Source organism: Heterocephalus glaber, unplaced genomic scaffold (assembly GCF_053883595.1).
Source record: "Heterocephalus glaber isolate CG9 unplaced genomic scaffold, H.glaber_assembly_v1.0 deba00001600, whole genome shotgun sequence".
NCBI classification, from domain to species: Eukaryota; Metazoa; Chordata; class Mammalia; order Rodentia; family Bathyergidae; genus Heterocephalus; species Heterocephalus glaber.
In genome coordinates, this window is record NW_028258372.1 from 13,354,850 (window position 1) to 13,379,424 (window position 24,575).

At 43.2% G+C, this 24,575-nt stretch overlaps 1 protein-coding gene and 1 long non-coding RNA gene across 8 annotated transcripts in view; one reads left to right on the forward strand and one right to left on the reverse strand.

Moving 5' to 3' along the window:
• The window catches only part of Tnr (tenascin R), a 434,816-nt gene that overhangs the window by 33,249 nt on the left and 376,992 nt on the right, over positions 1-24,575 (reverse strand). For all 7 annotated transcript variants that reach the window (XM_087194348.1, XM_004853393.3, XM_087194345.1 and 4 more), the window contains 9 exons: positions 17,263-17,352; positions 15,948-16,211; positions 14,978-15,247; positions 13,666-13,785; positions 12,639-12,785; positions 9,810-9,929; positions 6,718-6,861; positions 5,913-6,043; positions 4,847-4,979 (listed from right to left, as the gene is read on the reverse strand). In XM_087194348.1, the coding sequence (XP_087050474.1) occupies positions 4,847-4,979; positions 5,913-6,043; positions 6,718-6,861; positions 9,810-9,929; positions 12,639-12,785; positions 13,666-13,785; positions 14,978-15,247; positions 15,948-16,211; positions 17,263-17,352 (1,419 nt within the window). The remainder of the gene's footprint in view (positions 1-4,846; positions 4,980-5,912; positions 6,044-6,717; positions 6,862-9,809; positions 9,930-12,638; positions 12,786-13,665; positions 13,786-14,977; positions 15,248-15,947; positions 16,212-17,262; positions 17,353-24,575) is intronic.
• LOC110350904 (uncharacterized) overlaps positions 9,926-24,575 on the forward strand; it is a 79,080-nt gene continuing 64,430 nt past the window's right edge. The window contains exon 1 of the long non-coding RNA XR_002397839.2: positions 9,926-12,114. This is a non-coding gene — a long non-coding RNA (uncharacterized LOC110350904). The remainder of the gene's footprint in view (positions 12,115-24,575) is intronic.

Here is a 24,575-nt window from a genome sequence, read left to right on the forward strand (position 1 = left end):
AATTACAGTACTGGACTATGTCAAGTCATTGAAAATGACATATGCCATTAGGAAAAGCACTGTTGGAGGGAGTGTATAGGCAGAGAGTAGCACTTAGTTAAATTATGTAAGCACATACCTTGTGACCAGCAATTCGTCCTCTGGGTATATAACTCAAAGGTGTTGTACTGATCTAAAAGTACAAGGTATTTATTGCAGTACCATTTGGGATAGGCAGAATGTTGGAGACAACCTAATGTCCTTCTTGGGGAGACTGGAAAGCTAAGATGTGATGGGTGAAGATCATGCAGTGTTTCACAACTGTTGGAAGTAAAAGACTATAAATGTGCAGAACAACACAGATGGGTCTAGAAAACAGTGCTGAGTAAAATATATGAGAATAGGGAATAAGTTATGTAACCCAGTACCATTGTCATACATTTAAATATATTCAAAACAATTTTACAAGGACAGAGTTTTCCAAAACATACAAAGGCTATCCCTTTAACACATGAGAATAGTGCAGGTGGAGGGTGGAAGAGGAGATGAGGCAAAGGGAATAAGTACTTTGGAGACTGATGTCAATGGTATGTGATGAACAGTATGATTGCCCCTGGTGTGACACCCACCCATATATTCATTTTGGACATGGATGGGAAGTTTCGTTCAAATGGTATGATTAGTGTCCTGCTGCTTCTCCACAGTCAGGTCTCAAAGAGAGAATCTCTCTCTCTCTCTCTCCTCCTTTCTCTGTCTCAGGTTTGCTTGCCTTACTGGAACAAGAACTCAACCTGCTTCAAGCAATGGAGCAGAGAGAAGTCCTCTCAGCTCCCCATTTGGTGATGGGGACACGTGGTGCACATATGCGTTGATAGAAATGAGTAGTGACCATCAGGATTTCCTTTCTAATGAAAGTATCTGATAACCAAATTTTCATGATCCACCATCTACTGTTCCAGATCTAGACTTTGCCAATCTTCACTAATTTTCACCACCTCAAAAGCTGAAGCTGTGTCAGAGGAAACTCCAGAGTTAGCCCGAAAAGCCCACAGAGCAGCTCAGCCTGGATGTGCACTAGCAGGGACTAGAGCAAAGGTAATAAAAGAAAACTTCCCATTACCCATCTCTGGGTACCTCTGCAAATGATAGTCTTCGCTTAACCTCAAGGTCAAGACAGCCTATTTTATAGTGTTCACTATCTCTGAGGATGAGCTTTGGTAAGAGCCTTGTTTGCTTTTTACAGTATTAAAAGAGACAATGAAAGCTGCCTCTCAGAAGATCATTTCACCAGTCTCTGTTGCTCTGCAGGGAATATTTGTTTCCTCATTTATATTCATGTCTCTAAAAGACAAGTAGACCTTGGATGAAATTTCAGGTGACAGTAAATTATAAATAATGTATCCATATTTTTTTCTCTTCCATACTACTTGTATTTAATTCCCCCCAGAGTCTTGTGCAAACACCAGAGACAAGAGGATAGGAAGCTATTAACATGATGGAAAGAATGAAATGGGCTGATGTTATGTGGCAGGAACACAGCAAGGGGAGACATCTTGATCAAAGGAGGGTTTTGAGGTTTTGAGGCCAGATCTTTTCTTTTCTCCTTCTTTTAAAATTTTTATTATTAATTTTTTTGACATCTCAACTCTGTTCCAGACCATTAGGCAGGCATCTGAGGGGTTGTCAGTGGATGCAGGTCACTTTGGGGCCAAACTTTAAGCTCTGTTGGTCCATCACAGAGGGCACAGAAAACACTCAGAATGATCAGCTGGGAGCAACCCTTCCTAAGAATAGGATGCTGCTAAGTGGAAAACTCAGGTACTGACAATGAGGACAGAAAGGATGTTAGCTGTTACAAGGAAATGAGCCTCTAAATCCATCCTCCTTGGTTTGCCATCGACGAGCTTCCAGTGTTCCCCAGACATGCTCAGCAGGAGAATTCGTGCCTGGAGTAGTGGGGGTCCAGACTGCCAGCACTCCAATTTGAGTGTAAGTGAAGATATTCTGCTCTTCATTTCTGCTTCTTATCCTTTCGTAACATCCTCACCCCCACCTTTAGGAAATGGATACCCTTGTATTCTCTTCCATCTTAATAAAATTTGCTCTTGGCACAAGTAGAAAAGGTAGCGGGGGTGAAGGGACTGGCTACTGGCAATGAACACTTATTAATATTAACATGCAAATGACTATGTAGCCTAGTGTAATTTATTCAGGAAAATTTACGTGAGGGTAGCAGACAGAGCCTGAAATTATAGGGACTTTGGCATCATTCTTTGTAGGCTGTACCTCTTTGCCTGCGCCATCCCTTTGAGGGATATTAAGAAACTTCCTCCCCTCCTTTAGTTTTGCTTCACTAGAGACCTTTTCTTATGCCCCGTGCACCTCTTCAGTTCAACCAACATTTATTATGTTTGTTATATGTCAGGCTTTGTGCAAGAGACTTTTGCATGGATTATTTCTGCCCAAGAATTTTTTTTTTAAATTCAGAAACCAGTTGTTTCAGTGGGTTCTGATAAATCTCCAAGACAGAATTAGCAGGGTTTGGTATGTATCTGTGACTTACATTTAAATTTGAACTTTCTAGTAACACTGCAAAAACTTCCAAACTTGGATACCCCTTGCTAAGTACCAGGTAGTGGTGGTGAGTCTTTCAGGTGCCCCAAACTCTACATGGAGCAAACAGTTCAGTTAGTAACTGTATTCACTGCATAGGACATTCACCTCTTCAGTTTTCTTCTTACTGAGCTGGAGCCCAGGGGTAATTGGAGTCTTATAAAAACAAAGGAACAAAAAACCACCTAAATACATCCTGATAGTCCCTTACACTGCGCATCAAACAAAGCCATTAGCCTGGCCTCCTCTCCAGACTTCCATGAGAGTTGTTATCCCTTAGTTTATTTGATCCTACTGAGCCCCCAGCTGGATCTGTGATCCCACATCCAAACTATTGTACCTGCCCTAAGAGGGCAGTGACAGGCACAGGAGCTGGTCTACCTTTCCAGGAGTGGCAGGGTGAGGCCCAGCTGCCGGATACCACAGCAACTTTGTACAGATTGTCATTCTGCTCATCACTCCTAGCTGTGGCGTCATGAGGATGGGAATGAAAAGCTAATACTGTCCTGAGCAACCCCTGAAACCCATACATTTGGGGGATAAAATTATTAGTTTAACCTAATAAATATGAAACTTGGGAGCTCTGTTTAAGTGTCTGTTATCTGTGTTCTTGTTATAGGAAGAAATTCTTAATTCAGTGGAAAACTCCAACCTATAGGTCTTTAAGTGGTAGCATGGGAAAGGGGACCGTGGAAGACCCTTTAATTAACCTGTAGATGTTCAGGGAAGGGCTTAAACAAGAAGAGAGTGACACCTTAATTCTTAGATAAAGCACCTATGAAGCAGCATAGAGGTGAGCATAATTGACTTCAACCCCAGAAAAGAGACCAAGTGTCCTCTAAATTCCACTTGGTAAAGATGCATCTCAGGTTTATGTCTTGGTTGTGTGACCACAGCTTATTTTCATCTTTTTTTTCATTTTAATTAAATAAAATATTTGTTTTCCTAATTAATGCACACAAACGAGGCATTTTGTGGAGTATGGAAAAGTATAAAAAACGAAAAGAGAGGTCAGTCATAAATTCACTACCCTGCAGAACCTCTGGGCTTGATGTGGAATATTTGATCTGTGTTTTCATTTGGAGTTAGAATGAGTGCATTGAGAGGAAGGTATCTGAATGGAGCAGAGGGACTTCCTGTCACCCCTGGGTATGGAAAACCAAGCTCCGGGACATGAACAGGATCCAATCAGCCTGGAACTTTCAGTATGTAGGCAGACATGCATCTAAGGGTGACAGATAGGCTCACATTTGCCCACACATGCTCCAGAATATGAGGCAAGGAGAATTCAGTCTAGGCTGGACTTGGTAAAGTCCTACATTACAAACTGTAGAAAGGCACCAGGGAAGGTGGCAGAGAGGAATATTAACAAATACATCCTGGAGCAGGAACATCTTGGGTCAAATCCCAGCTCTGCCACCTAAGAGCTGTGGGATACTGGATTAGTTTTCTCATGTCTCTGTGGCCTAATTTTCTCATCTGTTAAAAAACAGAGATAAGAGTCCATACCACATAGGCTATCATGAGAATTTAATTAGATAATAATTATCACTATCTAATAATTATCATTATTAGATAATGTGTAGGACAATGCCTGGCAAGTGTCACCAAAGGGTAAATATTAGGTTATTTCCTGTTATAGATACAAGACTTTGATCCCTTAAGAGTATTTTCAAAATATCTTCTGCTGACTTAAAGGAAGAAGGCTGGAGGGACAGTTAAAAGCAGAAGTAGAAAGCTTGGTTCAAATTCTGACCTAGTCACTCACTAGCCTGCAAGTCTTTGACTTCCATGCACCTTGGACTCATTAAGTATAAAATGAGGAAAAAAAGTCTTTCTTACTAGATGTTTTAAGGACTGACTTGAGACCGCGGAGTTGCAAAAATGTTTTGTGTATGGAAAAGCAATGTCGATTTAATATCGAGAGTTTACTACTGCTACGAACGAGTCTCTGAATATAAGCGGCAGAGGAAGAAGAGAAGGAAAAACTTTTCTGGAAAAGCATACAGGAAAATGGAATTAGAAGGAACCTGTGTCTTTACTTGTTGCATTAGTTGGTCCAGAAAGATCAGGGATTTGGGTCCCTGGCTCTTGTCATTACCTTGGTGGTGTGAGGGGGTTCTGCAAACACCTTTGAGAGGGAGCAGGAAGGAGTATCTCTGGCAGGTTCCCCCCAGTCCAAGCTCAGCAGAGGCTGCGGAGGAGCCAGACGTCACATAGGGGAGGAGGCATCAAAGTGCTGTAATTGCCTCACCTGTGGTGAAGGCCGTAGCGATGAGGCTGCTCCGCATAGCATCCTGAGCTGCCTGCAGGAGCACTGTGTAGTCTGTGTTTTCCAGCAGGCCTTCCAATCGGATCCAGGTGTCCTCTGCATCCACAATCAGCTCCTACACAGAGCCAGAGGAAGGGAGGTAGAAGGGAGCAAGCAGCTTGTGACATGGGAAGTAGGGAAGGGAAGCTCAAATTCTACGCCAGTTGCAGGATTGCAGTGGCCATTGTTGTCCTCTCCGGCCTACAATAAGGAGAAAACTGTGCCAGTGAGCAGAAAGGATGGCTCTCATGTGAGGTTCAGGCTGGCTCCTATCTCACGAATGTACCCTGAGGTAAATTTAGGCGCCTGGATTATTGAACCCAGGGGCTTTCAGATTGCACTGGGCTTGCTTGAGAGCAGCAGAAGAAGCCAAGAAAGTAGGATCCTAGACCTCCCTACTCCTATCAAAAAAACTAGCTCTGCTTTAATTTTTTCTGTATATTTAGATTTTGCACATAATTTCTTAAAAAGGATCCCACTGCAAACAAAAATTTGAACTCCAGTGCTCTACCAGATTGTGTTGACTGATGACGTAAAACAAAAATTTTCATTCTTTATTGTAGCCTATATAGACGTTGCCCTTATAATGCTTGTTGAGGCATAACATCCTGCTGAATTTGGTACCCAACTCACACTTTCTTGGCCTGTTAGAAAAGTCATTTCAGTACCATGTAGTGGGAGTTTCCAGTGTTTTATGTCATAATATGGGAAGCATCACCACACCTAGCGATGCTGCAGGAGTAGACTAGAGCCTTGAGAAGACACTAAGGCTCAGAGAGGGCTAGTACTCTGCCTCCGCTTGTGTAGAGCCAGGGGCCATGGCACCTAGGGGATGGGGTTTGCAGACTAGGGATCTTTCCTCAACAGTAGGCTGTGTATCCAGGATGAGAAACCCAGTTGGTTTCCTATGAATTGCTTCCTTCCCCCTCCCTCCAATTTCCACAGGTCATTCCTCCGTCACTTTCCACATGGCCTTGCAAGGAAGAAAGGGGCATGCCCCTTTTCTTACTTTGCGGCTTCCATCGGTAGATTTGTAGGTCAAAATGTAATTCTCAATCTCTGCCCTGGGAGGCTGCCAGGAGATCAGTGCACTCTGTCTAGTGACTTCACTGGCAGTCAGGTTTGCTGGAGGGTCCAGGACTGCAAAGGAGAGAAAACGCCAGAGTGAACCTCTCTTTCCAGCCTACTTCATTTCAGATACAGTGATTTCTTTGTCCACCTTTGTGGTCACAGGGCTGCTCACATACTGACCCCAATTCTGACTTGGACAGGGACAAAAAGGGTGCTCCTGGATCAGAAGATAATCATAGAGTGTTGTGGTCGTTCTTGTAACTACTTCCCCACTTCCCTTACTTGGGCCTCTGGGCCTGGGAGTGACATCTTCCAATCTGATCTTCTATTCCTAGGACCCTGGCCCTGTTCAACTACAATGTTTGTGAATTCATGCTTGAACTTAAAACATCCTACATTTTACCTTTGTCTATTATTTCCTGCTCATGATGCCACTCACCATTTCTCAACCCCCCATCTAGCTTTTTAGTATCCATCAGAATTTTCTAGGCCAGGTGCATTTTTAGTATTGGGCCCTCTTGGTTCTACCACTGTCACATAGATCCCATTGAGAATAGAAAAGAGACATGCGCCAATGGGAGACAGCTGCAGGGGACTTTCACTGGATTTGGGCCACCGCTGGCCAGAATAAGAAGAGCTCAAGGCTGTGCTGTCCAAAACCTATAACTATGATCTATCTGGTCAATTTTAGGATCTACAAAATCCTCCAGGCATATCAAGCGTGCAGAAGACCATGTACTCACGGGTAGAAAAGTTGGTGCTGATGGTGCCACTGGTGAGAGGGCCACTGGCAGCATACATGGTGACAGTATAGTGGGTGCTGGGAAGCAGGTCCACAAGCTGGAATTCCTCACTAAGTCCATCAACCAGGATGGTTTCTCCAGCAACTGAAGTCAGATGTAGATGGATAGGGATTCGATGAGACTATGTGACTTAGCAAAGACCTATCAAATCTAATGGGATTTCACAAACGTTGGGTGCCGGAGAATTTTGGAGTAACTCTTTTATAGGTTATGGAGCTTAGCTTCTTATACCTACAACAATCCTCTCTCACTTCTTTTCGCACCTTGGGAAAAATATTCCATATGTGGAGGCCAAATTTCTTCTCTACTACTCAGGTCTCTAGAGTTACAAAGAATAAGCCAAATATTTGGTCTCTATGAGCTTTTCCTTCCTACAGCTCTTCCTAATTAAGTGCTGTCTTCTTCATACTTAGAAAATTTAGCCCTCACCTCTTATTACATTTATGTGACAATTTTAAAATCTTCACAGTCTTGGTTGCTTTTCTCTGAACAAGTAATCGGGACATTGGTAAGTGTCCCTGCTGAAATGCAATACTTGGAGCAGAACTGAGAACAATACTTGGAGGAGAATTGAGATGCACTGGCCAATCAAACAAATGGTCAGCCTCTGCTTCTATTTTTGTTGTTTTATTAATCTGTTAAGCTTTAGGGGAACTATTTGTTATTGTCGTCACACTCTGGGATAAGTACTAATAAGAGAACTAGTTTATCGCCACCCCATCCAATTTTTTGTGGTTGAGTTTTTACACCCATGGGCAGAGATTTGCATTTATATCCATTGCTCTTTTGCCTTGTTGATTGAGTCAGGCCACTGTTTTAGTTTATTAAAGTATTTTGGAATTTGGATTGTATTAACCCCTGTTTTGTTTTATACACAAATTTAGTAAGCATGTCTTCTCTGAGTTCATTCAAGCTGTTGATAAAACTGTTCATTATATCAGGGCCAATTCCTTTATTAGGCAATTAGAATATTTCAAAATCATTCAGCATTGAATCAAATTTATTGAGCACACCTTCACACTAGATAGGGCCTTAAGTTTCAAGTTAATTTTGGTCTAAATATACAGAAAGGCATACAAACGAGTTAAAATCCAAACTAACTCTTTGGAAGAACATCCATAATGACTACTTTTTTAATACCCCCATTCATGGTGTCCTGCCATCAGTCACTGCTTTCATCATACTAAACAATGGCAGTTTCTCATACTCTTCATGGTCTCTCACAGCTCTGTGAATGCAGACAGGCTAGTCTTTTCCTTGGCATTCTCTTTCTTCTCCTCTTCATCTTCTTTGCCTTTACCATCTTTCTTTCTCTCAGTACCCTGACCCCAAATCGTAGTGGCCCATCAGACGTAGTCCACCATGTTCCATGTTTGCCATATTATGACACTGTACACATCATTGTAATTACTAACTTCTCTGCATCATCACTAGACATTAGTTTCATGAAGATAAGACCTCATGCTTTGATTCTGAATCTTTATAACCTTATAGAGTATATTCCCTATGGGACAGAATCAAAAGTATTCATTGAATGAATAGAAGTGAATTTCTATGATGGAACTGTGTGCTTTGTACCTGCGAGTAGGTGTCTCTTACTGCTTAGGGGAACCAAGGAAGCTTTGACAGAGAAGATAGTGTTGAAAGTAAGATTTGAAGGGTGGGTTTTCTAGTAGACCTGCAGGGAGATAATTTCTTGGTGGAGGAAACAACATGTGCAAATGCTTGAGAAAGCATGGCGAGAGAGAAGAATGGCAGATCGTGACATGCACAGAAGGGTGGAGGGAGTTGAGATGAGTTGTGCATGAATACAGGGAGGTTCAGATATACCCACAGTAGTGATATCCATTCTTTGATGAGAGTCACTCAATCAGCTACAGTTCCAGCTAACTCTAACTAAACCCATCGTGTATTTTCCATCTTTAAGTAGGGACTAAGTGATATGCAGATTTCTAATGCCTTGCTGAAACACAAATATGCCAGCTAATAACAAGAACATAAAGTAGTTTTGATGGAACTTACTCCTAGTGAACCTGACTCCTTTTGCATTTGCATAGTTTTAATAGTCTGTTTTCGTTTTTACTTTCCCAGTCATTTTAGTTCTTTGCAACTTACAGAATTGGCTTTTCCTGACACTTTTTAAGAAGTCAAGACATCTGCCTGCCTTCTGTTTTCTGGTATCTTTGTTCTCTACATTCCTGAATATAACCTGCAACAATTCTGTGATCACATGTTTAATTTAGGAAGGGAAACAATTTTTCTAAGCCTTTGAGCTTCTCTATTCAACTTCAAATAATGCAAGGCGAACAAGCATGATGTAGATGACATTGAAATTCAATATTTCATGTTGGTTCAGCCTTTTGGGCTGGAATGGGTAGAGAAGAGACCAAAACCATAGAAAAGTTTGACAGCTCTTAATTCTTTGTCATATTTTATCACTTATTATCTGCTCTGGGCTTGGTCCTATGACTTCCATGTTTTTCTTGCTCTGTACATAGCCAAAAAAATTCTGCTTTCTTGTCTGTGGTATTTTAGGGCAAGTTTTTGCTCAATTATGAGTTCTAGTGTTATTTCTCTGTATTTTCCCTTGGTTACAGGTCTTCTCACACCTTTCAGGTTTAGCTTTTGCAATTCCTATAGTTGATAGTTTGCAGAGTTTGAGGATATCTTGAGGGATTTATAGTGTTACTGAAGCAGGGAAGCAGGAAAGCAGGGGAATTTCCAATTTGTCCCTCAGGTTGACAAAATGCCTTTTTTTACAGCACTGGAGATTGAACATGGGACCGTCATACTGAGCTACATCCCCATCCCTTTCTTGAATTTTAAATTTTAAGACAGAATCTCACTAAGTTGCCCAAGCTGGGCTCGAACTTGTGATCCTTCTGCCTCAGCCTCCCAGAGTGCTGAGAGTACAGGAATGGTCTACTATGCCCAGCTCAGCAACATGTTTGGTTTCTCTACTTTCATACTGGCCTTCAGACCTGGTCCCCCCCATCCCCTCCTGGCTGGTGCATAGGCCTGAAGATGCTCACCTGTGAAGTGTGTGAGAACAATGACATAGTTCTCCACTTCACCCACGGGTGCCTTCCACTGCAGCAGGGCTTGTGTTGGGGTGATGTTGGTAGCAATCAGATTCACAGGATTATCCATGGCTGAAACAGAATGGGAGAGTATCAGTTAAAGGTAAGAGGAACTGCAGGGAGGAAGTGGAGTGAATGATCAGAAATATCAGTCATGATGCACTTCTAGTGCTGTGCTGTACAAGCAGTGGGGTAGAGACCTCTTCTCTTTCTCCCCTTTGGGTCCATCAGCCTCTTCATCTGCCATTCCTCCTTCCTCTCAAGTATCCAGTTCTCCTTCAATTGCCCCCAGAGCTTCCTCCATTAACTGCTTACCTGAAGGATACTGTAGAAGGTGCTATGGGGGGATTTCAAGGTAGTCTTTGTGTTTTGGACACTCAGTTATAGACAGAGAACCTAAGAACATGTAGAAATTGTTTTTAATTCTTTAGTTAATGAGATAACCATGCTTCCCAGTCTCTTTGCACTTTCGTGAATGTAGAGTGTGCCTTGTGGAAAGATCTCCATTGATGAACTTCAGGAAGTGCAGGGGCCTCCCCAGTGCCAAGGACTCAGAATGTATTCAGGGAGGACTTGAGGAATGGCTGCATGGAAAGCAGGTTGCCTCCAAGGTCATATACAATTACTGAATTCTTGCTTCACTACTCACAAGGCTCACTCTGGAATGAGTTCACCGTATCCTTTTTGTTGCATTGAGAGCCAAGGGGATTCTCACAGGCTTGGGAAGGCCAACAATGCTTGTTGGGGGAACAGAATTTCCTTGTGATGGGACTGTTTTCCTATTCTTGCTTGTCACCTTTGCTTTATTACTGCGCTTCTCTTCCATAAATCTCATAAAGTTGGGATTTATTTTAGAAATGGGTGTTACTACAATAGTTTAGGTTTTTAAGGTTTATACAATTTCCTTTGGGAACCAAGATCTGCTGTTGATCTGTCCCCGTTCTCTAATTGAAGGATTTGTTGTTGTTTTTGCTTGCCTGTGTCCTTCATCACAAAGCAACTACTAGAAAATATTTTCATAATTTCAAAGTTTGAATTTTGTCCACAGTCTGTGCTTTCAGAGTTCCTCAAATGAAGCCCTTATTAAATTACAGTTGGCTTGATTTCTCGGAGACAAGCTTGATATCCTGAAGGAATACTCTTTTCTAAAAGTTGTGAGATCAGAGACTTTGAGTTAAAACAACAACAAACAAATAAAGATTCTTCTGAGGACAATCTGGTTATTGGAAGTTGTCAGAATAACTCTATTTGAACTTGAAGGAAGGCAGTTTGGCTTGCTGCACCACTGAATGTCTGCTTTAGAAATACTTGCTGCTTAAGGCCAAGAGCCTGAGAAACGAGGTGTTGACTTGAGCTGCTGCTCTTTTTCACCTTGGGGGTAGGAGGCTTTTAAAATCCACTTTATTGTCTTCAGTGAGAAAAGGTCATTTCTTTAACATAATTTTCTAGGATTTTCAGAAAGGTGGGAAGGAGGCTTCTTCTGGCTCATTGGATCTATTTTCTGGCCAACATTTATTGACCAGATACATTAATGATCATAAATAATTTGAGGGTTAGGACAAGGATGAATTAAAAAACATGGCTGGGTTATTTGTATTCACATACCCGGAAGGAAACTGGGAAAGATTAGGAAATTCTGTGCTGTCTCTAGAGAAATAGTATTTTATATTTCTGAAAGTTTTTTGTCCATTCTAAAAAACAATAGATGCTGATTCTATGCCTGTGAGAATATCTATAAAAGCAATGAGAAATCCCAAGGCATATTTCCCTCATTTGGGAAATACTATTCTCCAGGGAAATAAGCAGCCTCAGGAAATCCAGGTGTTCTCTTAATGAAGCAAGCTGAATGTTTACTATCTGCTGTGAGAATGATGGCTTAACTAGGAAGTTTGGTCTGGAAGTCGAGGAAAAAAAATTTGCCTGTGCCTTCTAGTGACTGCAGTGGTAGATCTTTGCTAATTCTGCATGGTGCAGTGACTGACAGGCCAGAGAAGAAGGAGCAGGTGAGCTACTAAAGGAGCCCTGGCTGCAGGCTCATCCAAGGGGCTTATTTTCCAGAGGAAGACATGTGAGTGGGACTTCTTCCTTACTTTCCCATACTGCAGGATTGTCACCTCCTTTCACCTCTCTTCTGATTGAGAATGCAGAGGATGCCTGGATTGAATTACAGGGCTGGAGGACATGGGCTACACACTGTCCCTGCATATTGGCTGAGGATGCTGTATGGAGCAGCACACCTCCACTACCTTCACCACAGGTGAGTTATGGCCTTTGATTCTTTCTTCCTCTCTGGAGCACAAAGCAAGAGCAAGTGGACCTACTTGGTGGGTTCTGGCCATACATGATGAGCAAGTTCATGATCCCAATTTTCATGTTATTTGAATAATAACTCTTTTTCTTTGAGGTGAACTTTCCTCCCCTGAGTCTTCTGAAAAATAAGACAAGATATTCTCATCTGTTCTGGAATTCACTTCTATCATGTGTCTTTGGAAGGGAACTATTCATGTTAGAAATAAATTCCTAATCTAAAGCAGTAAGACTCCTCTAGAGGATGACTCGCCAAGCTGCTTTTATTAGACAGGATGATCAGTAGAGAAAGAAATTGTAAATTATCCTGCATGATAGTGAGTTGGAGGAGGCCTAGGAATGGACCCACAAACCCTGATCCTGGAACCAGTGTCCTGGGTGTGAGCTGGAAGAACGTCACTCCTTGCCTCTTCTGTTTGTGGCAGGTCCTCAGCTGGTGTCTGGATTTGACACACAATGGGGAGATATGCTTACCTGTGTGCACGAGAGTGCAGATGCGCTCACTCTCTTCCCTGCCTCGAACACTGTTGAGACTGATTTCATATTCAGTAGCTGGGTACAGCCTGCTGATAGTGAATTCGGTCACAGTGTTGGGCACCACTGAGCTGTCCAGCCGTCCCACTAAGAAAAAGCAGAATCCATGGTTAGTGTCTGCAGCTTCCTCATCAACGTGGTCCATGGCACAGTCTACATGGGGCACTCTGTCATGAAGCACAGATGCATGTGAGACCCAAAACTCAGCAGGCAGGGATAAGTGTTTCACAGGCTTGGCACGTTGGAGTTTGAAGAGACCTTGCATGCAGGTCCTACCCTTCATTTTATGAGCTTTTGGAGCAGAGAGAAATGAAGTATTTATTAATTGGTTTTCTAACAAGTTGGTCTCTGAGGCAATTATGTTCATGTAGTATTGAGGGCACATTGCAAAGAGGGCACATATGCAGCCCAGAGACAGGATACTCTGGGAAGCTGTTCTTCCCTGACTAAAATTAAGCCTGCCTTCTACTTTGTTAGCAATGCCACATGTACCAGCAAGAACTGGCAGGATTCAGGCAAGGTCTTTGCCAACTTCCTCTGACTCATAACTTGGCTGGAATAGCAGAAACAGGACCATGTCACTGTGGTCCCCTCCAAGATTCCATCTGGCTCTGTGGGGTCTTTAGCTCCGTTGAGTTTGAGTCTTGGACTTTCTCAGTAAAATGGCCTGGATCTTTGCAAATTCTTTGAGAGCTCTTTGTTTCTCACTGCATGTTCTAGATAATGGTGACTGCTACCTCTGCTAGTGAAGGGCCCACTCTCTGGGTGAATGTAGTCCAGCCTATTTTGAGAGATTTTAGTAAGTCTGCCCTTCACGATACACTCTCATTATGAGGGATCATGCCACAGGTAGGAGGAAAAATGCAGGCAGGAGCTGATGGCCTGTGGGCTATGGTAGTTTTCCCATAATAGTCTAAACCAAGCTCCAAGTCCCATTTATTTTTGAGAACTTAAGTTATGTTATTACCTTGGGTGGGTCGATATGATACTCGGTAGTAATCAAAAGATGCAACAGGAGGGCTCCAGGAGACCATCACTGAGTCCTTGGTCACATTGCTAATTGTGATGTCTTTGGGAGGATCAATTCCTACAAAGATCCAGGTGGTTGTGATTAAAAGAAAGAAAGAATAGTGTAAAAAAGGAATTTCTATCCCTAGTTCTGTGTTGATCAAGAGTCAGTAGTGTCCCAGAGGCCAACAAGACACTACTATGTAATTGATCAACCTTAAAACCATCGTCAGTCTTATGTCTCCCATGAAACCTGTGGACATGGCCAAAGCCATATTTCTGGAGAACATTTTAGCAACAGAAAGCTAAGATGGCAAGATCTGTGTCTGTGCAGCAAATATTACCTATCTGAAGGCCAACTAGGAACTTCATTGTAAGTGCCATGTTTTGTTTTGAATTGGGAATAACACAGTTATTTTCTCTAGGGGAAACTTCTTTTGGAAAAACCCAACTTTGCTGCTGTCTCTTATTTTTTAGCAGCCACTTTGGTTCAATTTGGAAAAATTGTTTATTGACTGTAGTTGGATTTCAGAGCACAAGTCCAGAACAAATCCACTTTCCTGAATGGTGTTTCATTTAGACTGTGTACTTTTTTCTTTTACTGACTGCTAGGGAATTGCAGAGTTGAATCATATGAGTGTTTAATCCATTAGTCCAGCTTGTGAGTTCTTGTCAGTATGTAGCAGTACCTAGACACATATGTTCTTACCATATATACCTCATATTTGGGATTAGATTTGGAAGTGGTGAGATAAAAATAACCCAATTCATCTCAGAGTTTTGTGTGAGATTTGTACATTGTGTTCTACAAACAGTGTACAAATCAGCCCCACTTTCGGAGTGCAAGATCACTACCTATTTGCATGCTAGTACCGTGTTATTTTGAGGAAAGATCATTTGCATTAGTGACCTTGTTGGGCAGTCAAGTGATATCTCTCCAGTGTGGGAGCACATGCCTCTTCACTGCAGAGGGATTCCTCTTGGAAACTAGCTTTCTTCAGGGCTTTCTCTTAGGCTGGTAGATCTCTGGACCAATGCATTCAAGCCTTAACCTCCTCAAGACATTGACTGTCCTACCTTGGAGTTTCCTATCTTATGCATCGTATGTAGCACTGGAAGAATTAGCTGTTCTAGAGCAGTTCACAGATCCCCTGTAGCCATAGAGGCAGTCCCCTACAGCTTGAGCATTTTTCTTTCCACATTTCATTGACTTGTCAAAGGCTGTTGTGAGAACCCTTTTCATCAATTGCTGTCAAGTCTGCCAGTCTTACCTGTGGTGATGGAGCCCATGATGGGCTCAGAAGTCACTGTGCCATGGACAGCCACCAGGTTGACAATATACTCAGTGGCTGGATGTAAACCCATCAGGACAAAATGCCTCTTGGTAGCATCCAAGGAGACCTCCATCATTTCTTCTTCTTCATCCTGGGGACTGTAGTTCAGAATGAGTCTGTCTGCTGGGGGAGATGGGTCACTCCAGGTAATGTTGACACTAGAGGACGTCACATGAGAAAAGTGCAAATGGGAGATAGGGCGGAAGCCTGAAAAATACAGAAGGTGGATGGTTCTGAAACATAGGTGATGTGGCAGGACATTGAGCTAAAAGAGCCACTTGAGTAAAAGGACCTGGTCTCCTTGCTAAGAGCTACATCTTCACTCACTGGCCCAGAGGTTCCACCTCCCTACACTCCAGTCCTGTCTATTCTACTTTTCCCAAGCCATATTCTAAAAAGTCAATTCTTAGGGGCTGAGGATTTAGTTCAGCGGTTTCGCCGCCTGCTGCGCAAGCGCAAGGACTCAAGTTCGATCCCTGGTACCAAAAAAAAAAGTCAACTCTGATCAAACCAGAAATACTTCTGTGAGTTATTCATTGTACCGATTCAGATTTAAAAATCTCAGTTCTGGAAGGAATTTAATATGATTCCATGGATCCTTAGATTGTCTACTGAGTTAGTGCAGAAAGAGAAAGATGGACAGAATCAACTGTTGTGTCCAGGCTTTAGGGCACCAGATTTACATTTTCAGGCATGTAGCATTCTTGTTCACCTCTCCTCTTTACTTCCAACAATTTCCACTTGATCTATGTATTTAGTTTTCCTTCTATCTCTTCTTTTCCTACCCATCTTTTTTTCCTTTCTCTAAAGGAAATGGGACTTTGGAAGAATGGATTGCCTGGATGACCTTCTTATGTGAAGATCCATTGATGCTTGAACATGGCTAAGATTTCTAGCATGCTAGTACCTGTGAAGGCATCCACAGTGGACTCCAAGCTCTGCTGCCGACCCCTCTCAGCAGTGATGGAGATGATGTACTCTGCCCCAGGCTCTAGATCTGTCAGTGTATATGAGGTCCTGTCCTTTGGCACAGTGACTTCTGAGGCAATCCCAGAGGACGGTGTAAAGGTAATCCGGTAGTGGTCAATGGGGCCACTGGCCTTGGTCCAGATGAGGGAGATGGAGGTCTCCGAGGAGGCTGTCACCATGAGGTCTCGGGGGATGTCAAGTTCTGTGGATCAACATAAGTGACTCATGTTACACAGGTTCCTCAGAATGACCAGGATTTATTGGATCACCCAATGTATTTCCAAGCTACCAGCAAGACTGCTGACCACGAATTCTAGCTTGTCATTGTTGACACTCATCTCACATTTTGTTAAGCAGCTTCCTTTTGAAAGATGGCCAGTGGCTCAGCAAACATTATTATTAAGGCTGACACCACTGGAATGCACCTATCTCTGGGACAAAGCTGGCTGTGGGTTTTCAGACTCTCCACATTCATTTTCACTTAGCCTTTCTCAGTAAATCAATCAGAACAAACTGGAGCCACTGCCAATTAGGAATGTGACATTCCTGGCTAGGGAAGTTTTCCTTGATTACCTTCTGTTTCTGTCCATGAGGTCATTTAGACTTGGCCTAACCATGAGTGTACAGATGACTTGATCTGAGGACTCCTGGAGACTCCTGTCCATGTGCTCCTCTAGTAAGATTGTCTGTGCTGGACTGAACCTTGGCGACAGGGATTGGTCGATAGTCCCCAGCCCAACTCAGCCCAGACTGCTTCTATCTAAGCTACTGGAATGACTTTGAAATTTACCTAGGGTTTAGAAACAAAACTTTTGGCTCTAGAGCAGCAGGGTTTCAAATAGACTGTTTTTTTTTTTTAACTGTTCTTGGCTTTAATAAATTACTTCCTCCATTGGCTTTTATGAGGGCTTCTGCTGTGCAGGCTGAGGACACTTGCCCCATTCTGCCTGCTGTCATGTGATCTAGGTAGAAATATAGCCTGCCGTAGTACTAGCCTTTTGGGATTTTCTGCCTCTGCCCTGCAAAGCTCTGGGCAGGCCTTCATATTGGGAGAACCAAGCATACATCTATGGGTGATGGGATTCTATCCTGCATGTCTGACATAAGAGGTTTGTTATTCATAGGTGAATGTTGTCACTAGACTGATGGTTGTCACCAGGACCCTGTTCACTAAGGGGCATGGACTTCTGAGATCAGATCCCTAGGGCTCCTCAGCTTTCAGGCTTGCTGTTCCTCCTCATCCTCCTACTCACCAGTCCTGGCATTCATGGTGGCTGGCACACTTTGCTGTGAGTTCATGACGGCAGATATTCCAACTCCGTACTCAGTGCCAGGTACCAGATCTATCAGTAGATGCAGAAACAAACATTATTCTCTGTGTGTGTTGGAGATAGGGAAGGCTGAAAGGGAAGAAAATAATCTTAGATTTCTGTTCAGGCCTTATGTTTAGTCTTCCCTGAGTCTGCCTCTAATTTCATCTATTAGAAATTCCCATTTTCCTACTTGGGAAATCCATACCAAGTCAATAAGATGACTTTGCCCTTGCCCAACTTCCTTTTTGCTGCAGGTCTCATAAAGGCAGTGAGGTTACCTTTGTCAGTGAGTTTGGATACCTGTGTGCTTAGAGTCTCAGGTTGGGTAGAACTTGCTTGAATTGTAAATTGGGGAAACATGGAATTGAGAGCTACAGTGTGGACATGGGTCTTTGAAGCATTTCTTGAACATTGTATATGAGGATCACACCTCATTTTTTTTTTTTGATTAGGAGAAATTTATTGAGAGAAAGAAGGGGGACCGGAAAGTGGGTTGCCCACTCACCCCACTTTTCAAAGATGTTTTATTCAGAAAAGCCATGTGGTGAGGCAGGTACAACGTGAAACAAAACTAGAAGACCCAATGGAAATTTACAAGGTGGGCATGAGGTGGGGCAAAACCACAACCAGCCAATAAGATTACAAGTACAGTCACCCAGGTAATACTGATTAAATGGGGGTCCAATGGGGGAGCAAGCCATGGAGCAAGTCTACAAGGATTTTTAGTAAGGGTGGGTCAGGGGTATCTCCTGGAGAGGCTGGGTTAAGACCTTGGCCCCTCACCCAGGAGACTGATGCCTATTTAGAATATCCGTCACTGCTATTCATCCTACATGGATGTGGCAGTTTCTCTTCTTTTACAATTTTGGCCTTCAGTGACTGTGTCTTCACTGTCCTCCATCTTGGCTCCTTGACTGTCCTCCATATTGGCTCCTTGTGGGCTGGCCCTGTCTAACTGCTTATAAGATATCTAATTAACTTACCTATCTGCAATATTCCCCCCTCTGAAGAAGTATCCCTAACTGCTGTGAGGAAGAAAGGGTGAAGACCATTCTGGCTACTTCCAGCTGAAGAGTCATGGTTGTGATCAGCAGTTAGAGTTACTCTACAGAGAGTCTATCTAAAGGCCTTTGATAGGCACCAGGCATTGTCATGTTGGTAGCCATTTAGCTTTGAGTCTGGAAAAGCCAAAGAAACAGTTAAGAATACAGGGGCCAAATTATAAGGTCAGCAGGATTGCTATGAATATGGCCAACAAGGGTTTCCACTGGGAGGAACTAGTAATAGCCTCCCACAAAGAGGATAAGAAGAAGGTCTAGGGGACTTCAGAATGCAACGTAGAAGTCGTATTGTATAGTTTAGCAGTTATGAGCTGTTTACAAGGTCGATCTGGTGGATCTAGCACATTTGTCATTGGATCCATTTGTATGACTGCTTGGAGTTTGGCAGCCTCTAGGCAAGAATAAACAAAACTTGTAAGAAATTAGAGCATGAAAAATCTAAGCATGAGCACACTAGAATGGAAGGGCAGGTTGGGGAGAAAGTCACATTTCAAAATTGAAATAGTGATTTTAACCTGCTGGCTCTTAGATTCTTTCATTGATAAAGGTTATGCCCCACACTTCATTTTTTATAGATAGGAACTGAAGCTATGTATGGACTCTGGTGTCCCTTCTAGAGAGCAATGTGGATGGACTTTTCCTTTATATAGGGCCATCTAGCCTTTAATGTAATGGCATAGTGACCCTACTAAGCTCAGCAATTTAGATCTAGAGCTATGGCTCCCATCTTAGGATGACTTCTGATGGATTCCAGGAAGGTGGAAGAAATATAAAAACTGTCCAACTAAAGGGCACAAGCCTCTGAGGAAACCCCTTTGGGGTTCATTAGAAGGAATCTCTGACAGGCTCCCAGAATGTCTGAAATTCTCTGGGGTCTCTCCTTACTCTCTTCCACATTTACTTTCAGGCCAATTGTTTGACCTATGTATTAGTTTCCTATTGCTGCTGTGACAAATCAGCACAATTTAGTGGCTTACAACAATGCCACTTTATGATCTTATAGTCCAGGAAGTTTGAAGTCTAAATGGTTTAGCAGGGCTGCATTCCCTCTGGGGCCCTTGAGTAGAATCTGTTTCTTTACCCTTTTCAGCTTCTAGAGGCTGCCTGCACTTCTTGGCTGGTGGCTGCTTAATCGATCTTCAAAGCCAGCAGCTTAGCATTTTCAAATCTGTTTCTCTCTCTGATTGTGGCTGCCACTGTCACATCTACTCTGACCTCTGTGTATGTAGCTTACAAGGACCCTTGTGATTACGTTGGACTCATCTGCATAGTATAGGATGATTTTCCCCATCTCAAGATCTTTAATTTCATCACATTTGCAAAGCCTCTCTTGCCAGGTAAAGTGACACAAGTGCTAGGAATTAGAATGTGGACATCTTTGGGAACTTTTATTCCATCTACAACAACTTGTGTCAAACTTGTCTTCATTTTTAAGCCCAGGACTGAGGAAAATGCAACAAAAATCAAGCTATCATCCTTGAGGGCCTCCAACAATAGTCAGTCAGATGACTCCTGGTGGGTTTTCTGTGGGGTCTTGTATGGGCTCCCCAGGGCCATGAGTTATGATAATGTTATCCTACATTTATGTGCTTTTTAAAATTGAATGTGTTCTGGAGCCTCATTATGACCCCAGGATTGGAAGCCTTCTTTTGATCCATGTTGTTTCCTGTGGCTATTATTATAAGTTACTGCAAATGGGTGGCTTAAAACAAAGAAAGTACCTTCTCTCATAGTTCTGGACAGTGTAGACCTCACAGTCCAGAGGTCCAAACGCTGAGTCAGCAGGGTCATGCTCCCTCTGAAGGTCCAATGGAGAACCCTTTCTTGCCTCTTCCTGGCTTCTGGTAGTCGCCAGCAATGCTCAGCTGTGGCTTATAGCCATCTCACTGTGACCTCTGCCTTTGTGTGACTGTGTCCTCTCATCTTATAAGGATACCAGTCACTGGACTTAGGGGCCACCGGAATCCAGTATGATCTTATCTTAAATTGATCACATCTCCAAAGAACCTCTTTGTGAATAAGGTCATATCTGCAGGTTCCAGCAGGACATGAATTTTGGGGAGAACATTGTTCAACTTAGTATGCCACCTTTTTATAAAGAAAAGCAATGAGACGCAGAGATGATTCTCAAACTTCTGGCCTCAGGTTCAGGGTTTTAGCAGGACGGGGAAGGCCTTTCTCAGGCCTCAGCCTCGCCTGGTCCCTAGAGTGGCTATGACTTCCCCGAGATTCCTGAGGTCCTGGGAATGATTTTAACAGGACTTGCTTGGAGCAGCCTTCCCTTAACAAATAGCTTATGGCTTGGTTTAGCCAAGGGGATAGATGCTGCCAGGGGATACAACCCCCCTGTAGTACAGCCTGCACAATAAATATCCCATACATGAGCATGGCAGGCCCTACTCTGTTCTTACTGGACAGGCTCCTTTGAGGGAATGCAGTCCTGAGTCTTGTCCAGGAAGGGATTACTTTTCCTTCCCAAGCCAGTTTCTCCCCTTGCCTACCTCTCAGTTCTTTCTTTTCTTTTTTTTAAAGCTAGTATTAACATGAGTGGAAGTGTGAATTTTGACAGACTTTGAAGGCGGACATACTACCTTTTATCTTCAAGGTCTGCAACCTTGTATGCGTGTGATTTTGATGACTTAGCATCTTTGGGCCTCAGTTTCTATAGAAGGGGAATAATAATAGTTTCTATCTCAGAAGGTCATTGTGAGGATTAAAAGCATTGATATTTTTAAAGGACAGCTCTTGACCCATAGTGGTAGTACCCAGGATTATTATTACCCAGCGTTGAGAGCCATTTCAGGTTTTGAGTTCTTTTATATAAGTGGTCTCATCAGCTGTAGAAAGTGTCCCAGTCATGCACAGGTTGGTTCTAGGCACACTAGTAGTTGTTGGTTTGCTGGGGCTTAGCCTGTTGACTCTGGTGGAAAGCAGGGTGTCCAGGTGTCAGTGAGCAGCTTGCCCTCGCTGGAGTGGGTGCCCACCTCTACTGAGTGGGTGACTGGCACTCCTCCAGATCTGTTCCAAACACATATTTATCTCGGACAATACCTTTTGGTGAGTCCCGGGTACATCCTCAGTTGGAGAAATTAGATTACTTTTGCAACACAAACTACTTTTTGCAGGCAGCTGATTGAGACCTTCAATTGCCTATAATGAAGTAGAAATTCTCCAACGTAGATGAAGGGTGACAGATCGAGGGAGTAAGACAGAAATTATATGTTGCCAAATGGATCTAACATGTTAACGTTTTCATCTGAGTTTCTTATTTATGAAGCTTAAATGAAATGTTCAATAATTTACCACAGAATCATCTCCCAGAAAACAGCAGAGCTGAATTTAAAGCACTTTCTTCCCAGGTTTTCTGTCTAGGGGATGGGAGGTGGGACTCGCTCGTGGGCTGCTGCTTTCTTTGATTTTCAGCAGCTTTCTTCCTGTGCTATGAGTGAATTGTTACTCTTTGCCAGCAGGTAAAATGCAGTTCTGCTGGAAAAGAAAATGTGCATCCAACACGTACTTAATGCCCCTCTCTATCTGTGTGCTCCTAGGGAATTCCTACTTTTAAAGAACCCACTGCTCTCTATCAATGTTCCTTTTACCTTTTCATCCAACTCCTGCAAGTGGTAACCTACAAATGGCCTTGTTCTCTTTCTTAGCAAAGGCTCAGAAAATTTGTCCCAGAGGAAACCACCATTCTCCATCCCTCATAGAACTTCCTTTGTTAGGTTAGAGGTTGACACTTTTCAACCCTCACCACATATCCATTCTTCTCTGAACACCCAAAACACACAGTTCATCCATTCCTCAAATGTAATTGAGGGCTTCCTTTGTGTCAGCCACAAGGCTGTATGCAGGGGATACTAGGTGAGCTGAACAGATATCAACCTTGGCCTTTTGGGGATCAAAAGAAATCTGTACTGAAAAGTAATTCATTGTTTAATGTGCACCCATAATTATGCCAAGCTCCATGTAATACATAATCTAGAAGAATAATGAAGAACAGAGCAGGAAGAAAGAAGGAGGGAATGAAGGAGAATTTTGAGTGTCTGATGGTAAAGATACTGTTACAACTATATTTTCTTAGAGATTTATGTGTTATTTCAGTTAATTCCCCTTAGCTCTGCTGGGTGGATATTGCTCATGAGCAAGGTCACAAATCTGATACAAACTAAAGCTATGTTTTAGAACACAATTCCCCTGTTCTCTCTGGTTCCTGTCCTTAAGAGCCTTACCGATTGGCAGTGGGGACTGGAGTAAGCAAATTGCAATTTGAGTACCTTAATACAACCCTATGGGATGCTAACAAGAGTTCTGCAGAGGAGGATGAGACTGGCATGGGCTGGAGTAGCCAGAGAAGGGACTTCAGTTGGACCTTGAAAGCCGGCTAAGATCGGGCCAGGTGCAGGGAAGGAAATAAGGAATTCTCTGGGGTCAGAGTCGGGCATGGTAAGCAGCAGTAGGTTAGTTAGGGGTGGAGAGCAACCTGGCTGAGAAAATTCTCACCTGTACTGCAAGAATTGTGGTGATAAAGGCAGAAGGCGTCACACTCCCAGTACTTAGGAAACCTATTCCCTATGCTTGCTGCTGCTGGTGGGGAAATTGGTGTGGAGAAGGGGACCCCCAAACCCTCAATGCTCTCTCTCGCCAGCAAAAACGGGAATAAGGCACTTGGGGACTGCAGGCTTGGCTGGGTTCAGATGAGCTTGTAGCACTATGGATCCTTTCCACCCCTCAATCCTTGAGCTCATCTCCCGGGTGCCCGTGACGCTCAAGTTCACCAAAGTAGGGATGGGGATTTTGTCGACCCTAATATCTTGGCCTCCTGGCTTTCATAGAGAGGATCCTGTTCCTAAGGAGTTTAATCAATCTTCTAGTTTTGATGGCACTTATGCTCTGTATGGTTACCGTTAGTTTTCAGGTCAGTCTCCGCATCAGATTCTTAGGTCTTTGGGCCCAAGGATCTAATTTCTTTTAGTGTAGCATAGTGAAAACATGGCTGAGGCACAGAAGCAGCATGGGCACAACGGTGGTGGTAGAGCATGATGGAAGACTTCCAGAAAAGGACGTCTGCGTTTGGTTTTGAAGGCTCTGTGGACATTTGGCTGGGGGAAGGGCATCCCGGGCAGAGCGAACAGCACATGCCAAGGCAGATCTGGGAAAATTATTTGTGAAAACAAAGACCTAATGTAAGGCTGGATCACAGGGAAGTTTCCCAGTGGTAGAGTTTGGAGACCAAAGGTTTCATGGATGGGGAGATATTTGGTGACAGAGGCTCTCCGGAGAGCCCCTGAAATCACATCAGATAGGCAACTGTGTGTTTCTAGTTAAGTGGACAGCTAAGCGCAAGGCTCCCCACCCTCATCTTCTCACATGAGAAGGTGCTTCTTTGGGGCTTTCTGAATGAGTTGGGCTTTCGAATACACCTCTCTGCTTTTTGGAGTGTGGATGATGTTCAACTACCACGAAGAGCAGTCTACTCTACCCTGACTTAAAACCCACATTTAGAAAGAAAAGCAATATGACCAAGAAATGTTCTCAGGTGGAACTTTCTTGGTGCCCGTGGCATTAATGAGGAACACGGCTCATCACCCTTTGTCCTGCAGGGACACCCCATTTCCAGGTCTTTATTAGAATCAAGTACTCTCTGCCGAAGAAGCCGAGTGGAAGCTGAAACATTCCACCTGGGTTTTCTCCTCGCTCCTATCTCCCCAGTCTTTTAACTAAATACAGTGAACCTTTGACTTACAAACTCAGCTTGTTCCTGAGGGCTGGTTGTAACTCAAGTTGGTCAGTTGCCTTCAAAGTCTCTCTCCTGTACAATTTTAGGCCACACTTTCTTCTAGGGAGATCTCAGTGTCCTTATAGGGACATTGGCCCAGCATTTCTCAACAAGGAAAGGATGTTGTAGTGCTCCTTCCAGAACTCTTTATGGGTTAAATCTGTATCTGAGACCATCTGGAAGCACAAGCAGCTAGCATTTGGGTTGTAACTCAAGACTTTGTTCGTAAGTTAAACATGGAAATTCTGGTCATAACTCAAGTTGTTTGCATGCCAGGATGGTTGTAACTTGAGGGACCACTGTAAAGGACAGAAGCTCTTATGTCCTGACTGTAAGGGAGTGCGTGGATGTCTCCTTCCTCTCTGCCCACCTTCCAACCCCTCTGCCCACAAGTCACATCATGTTTAGAGGGT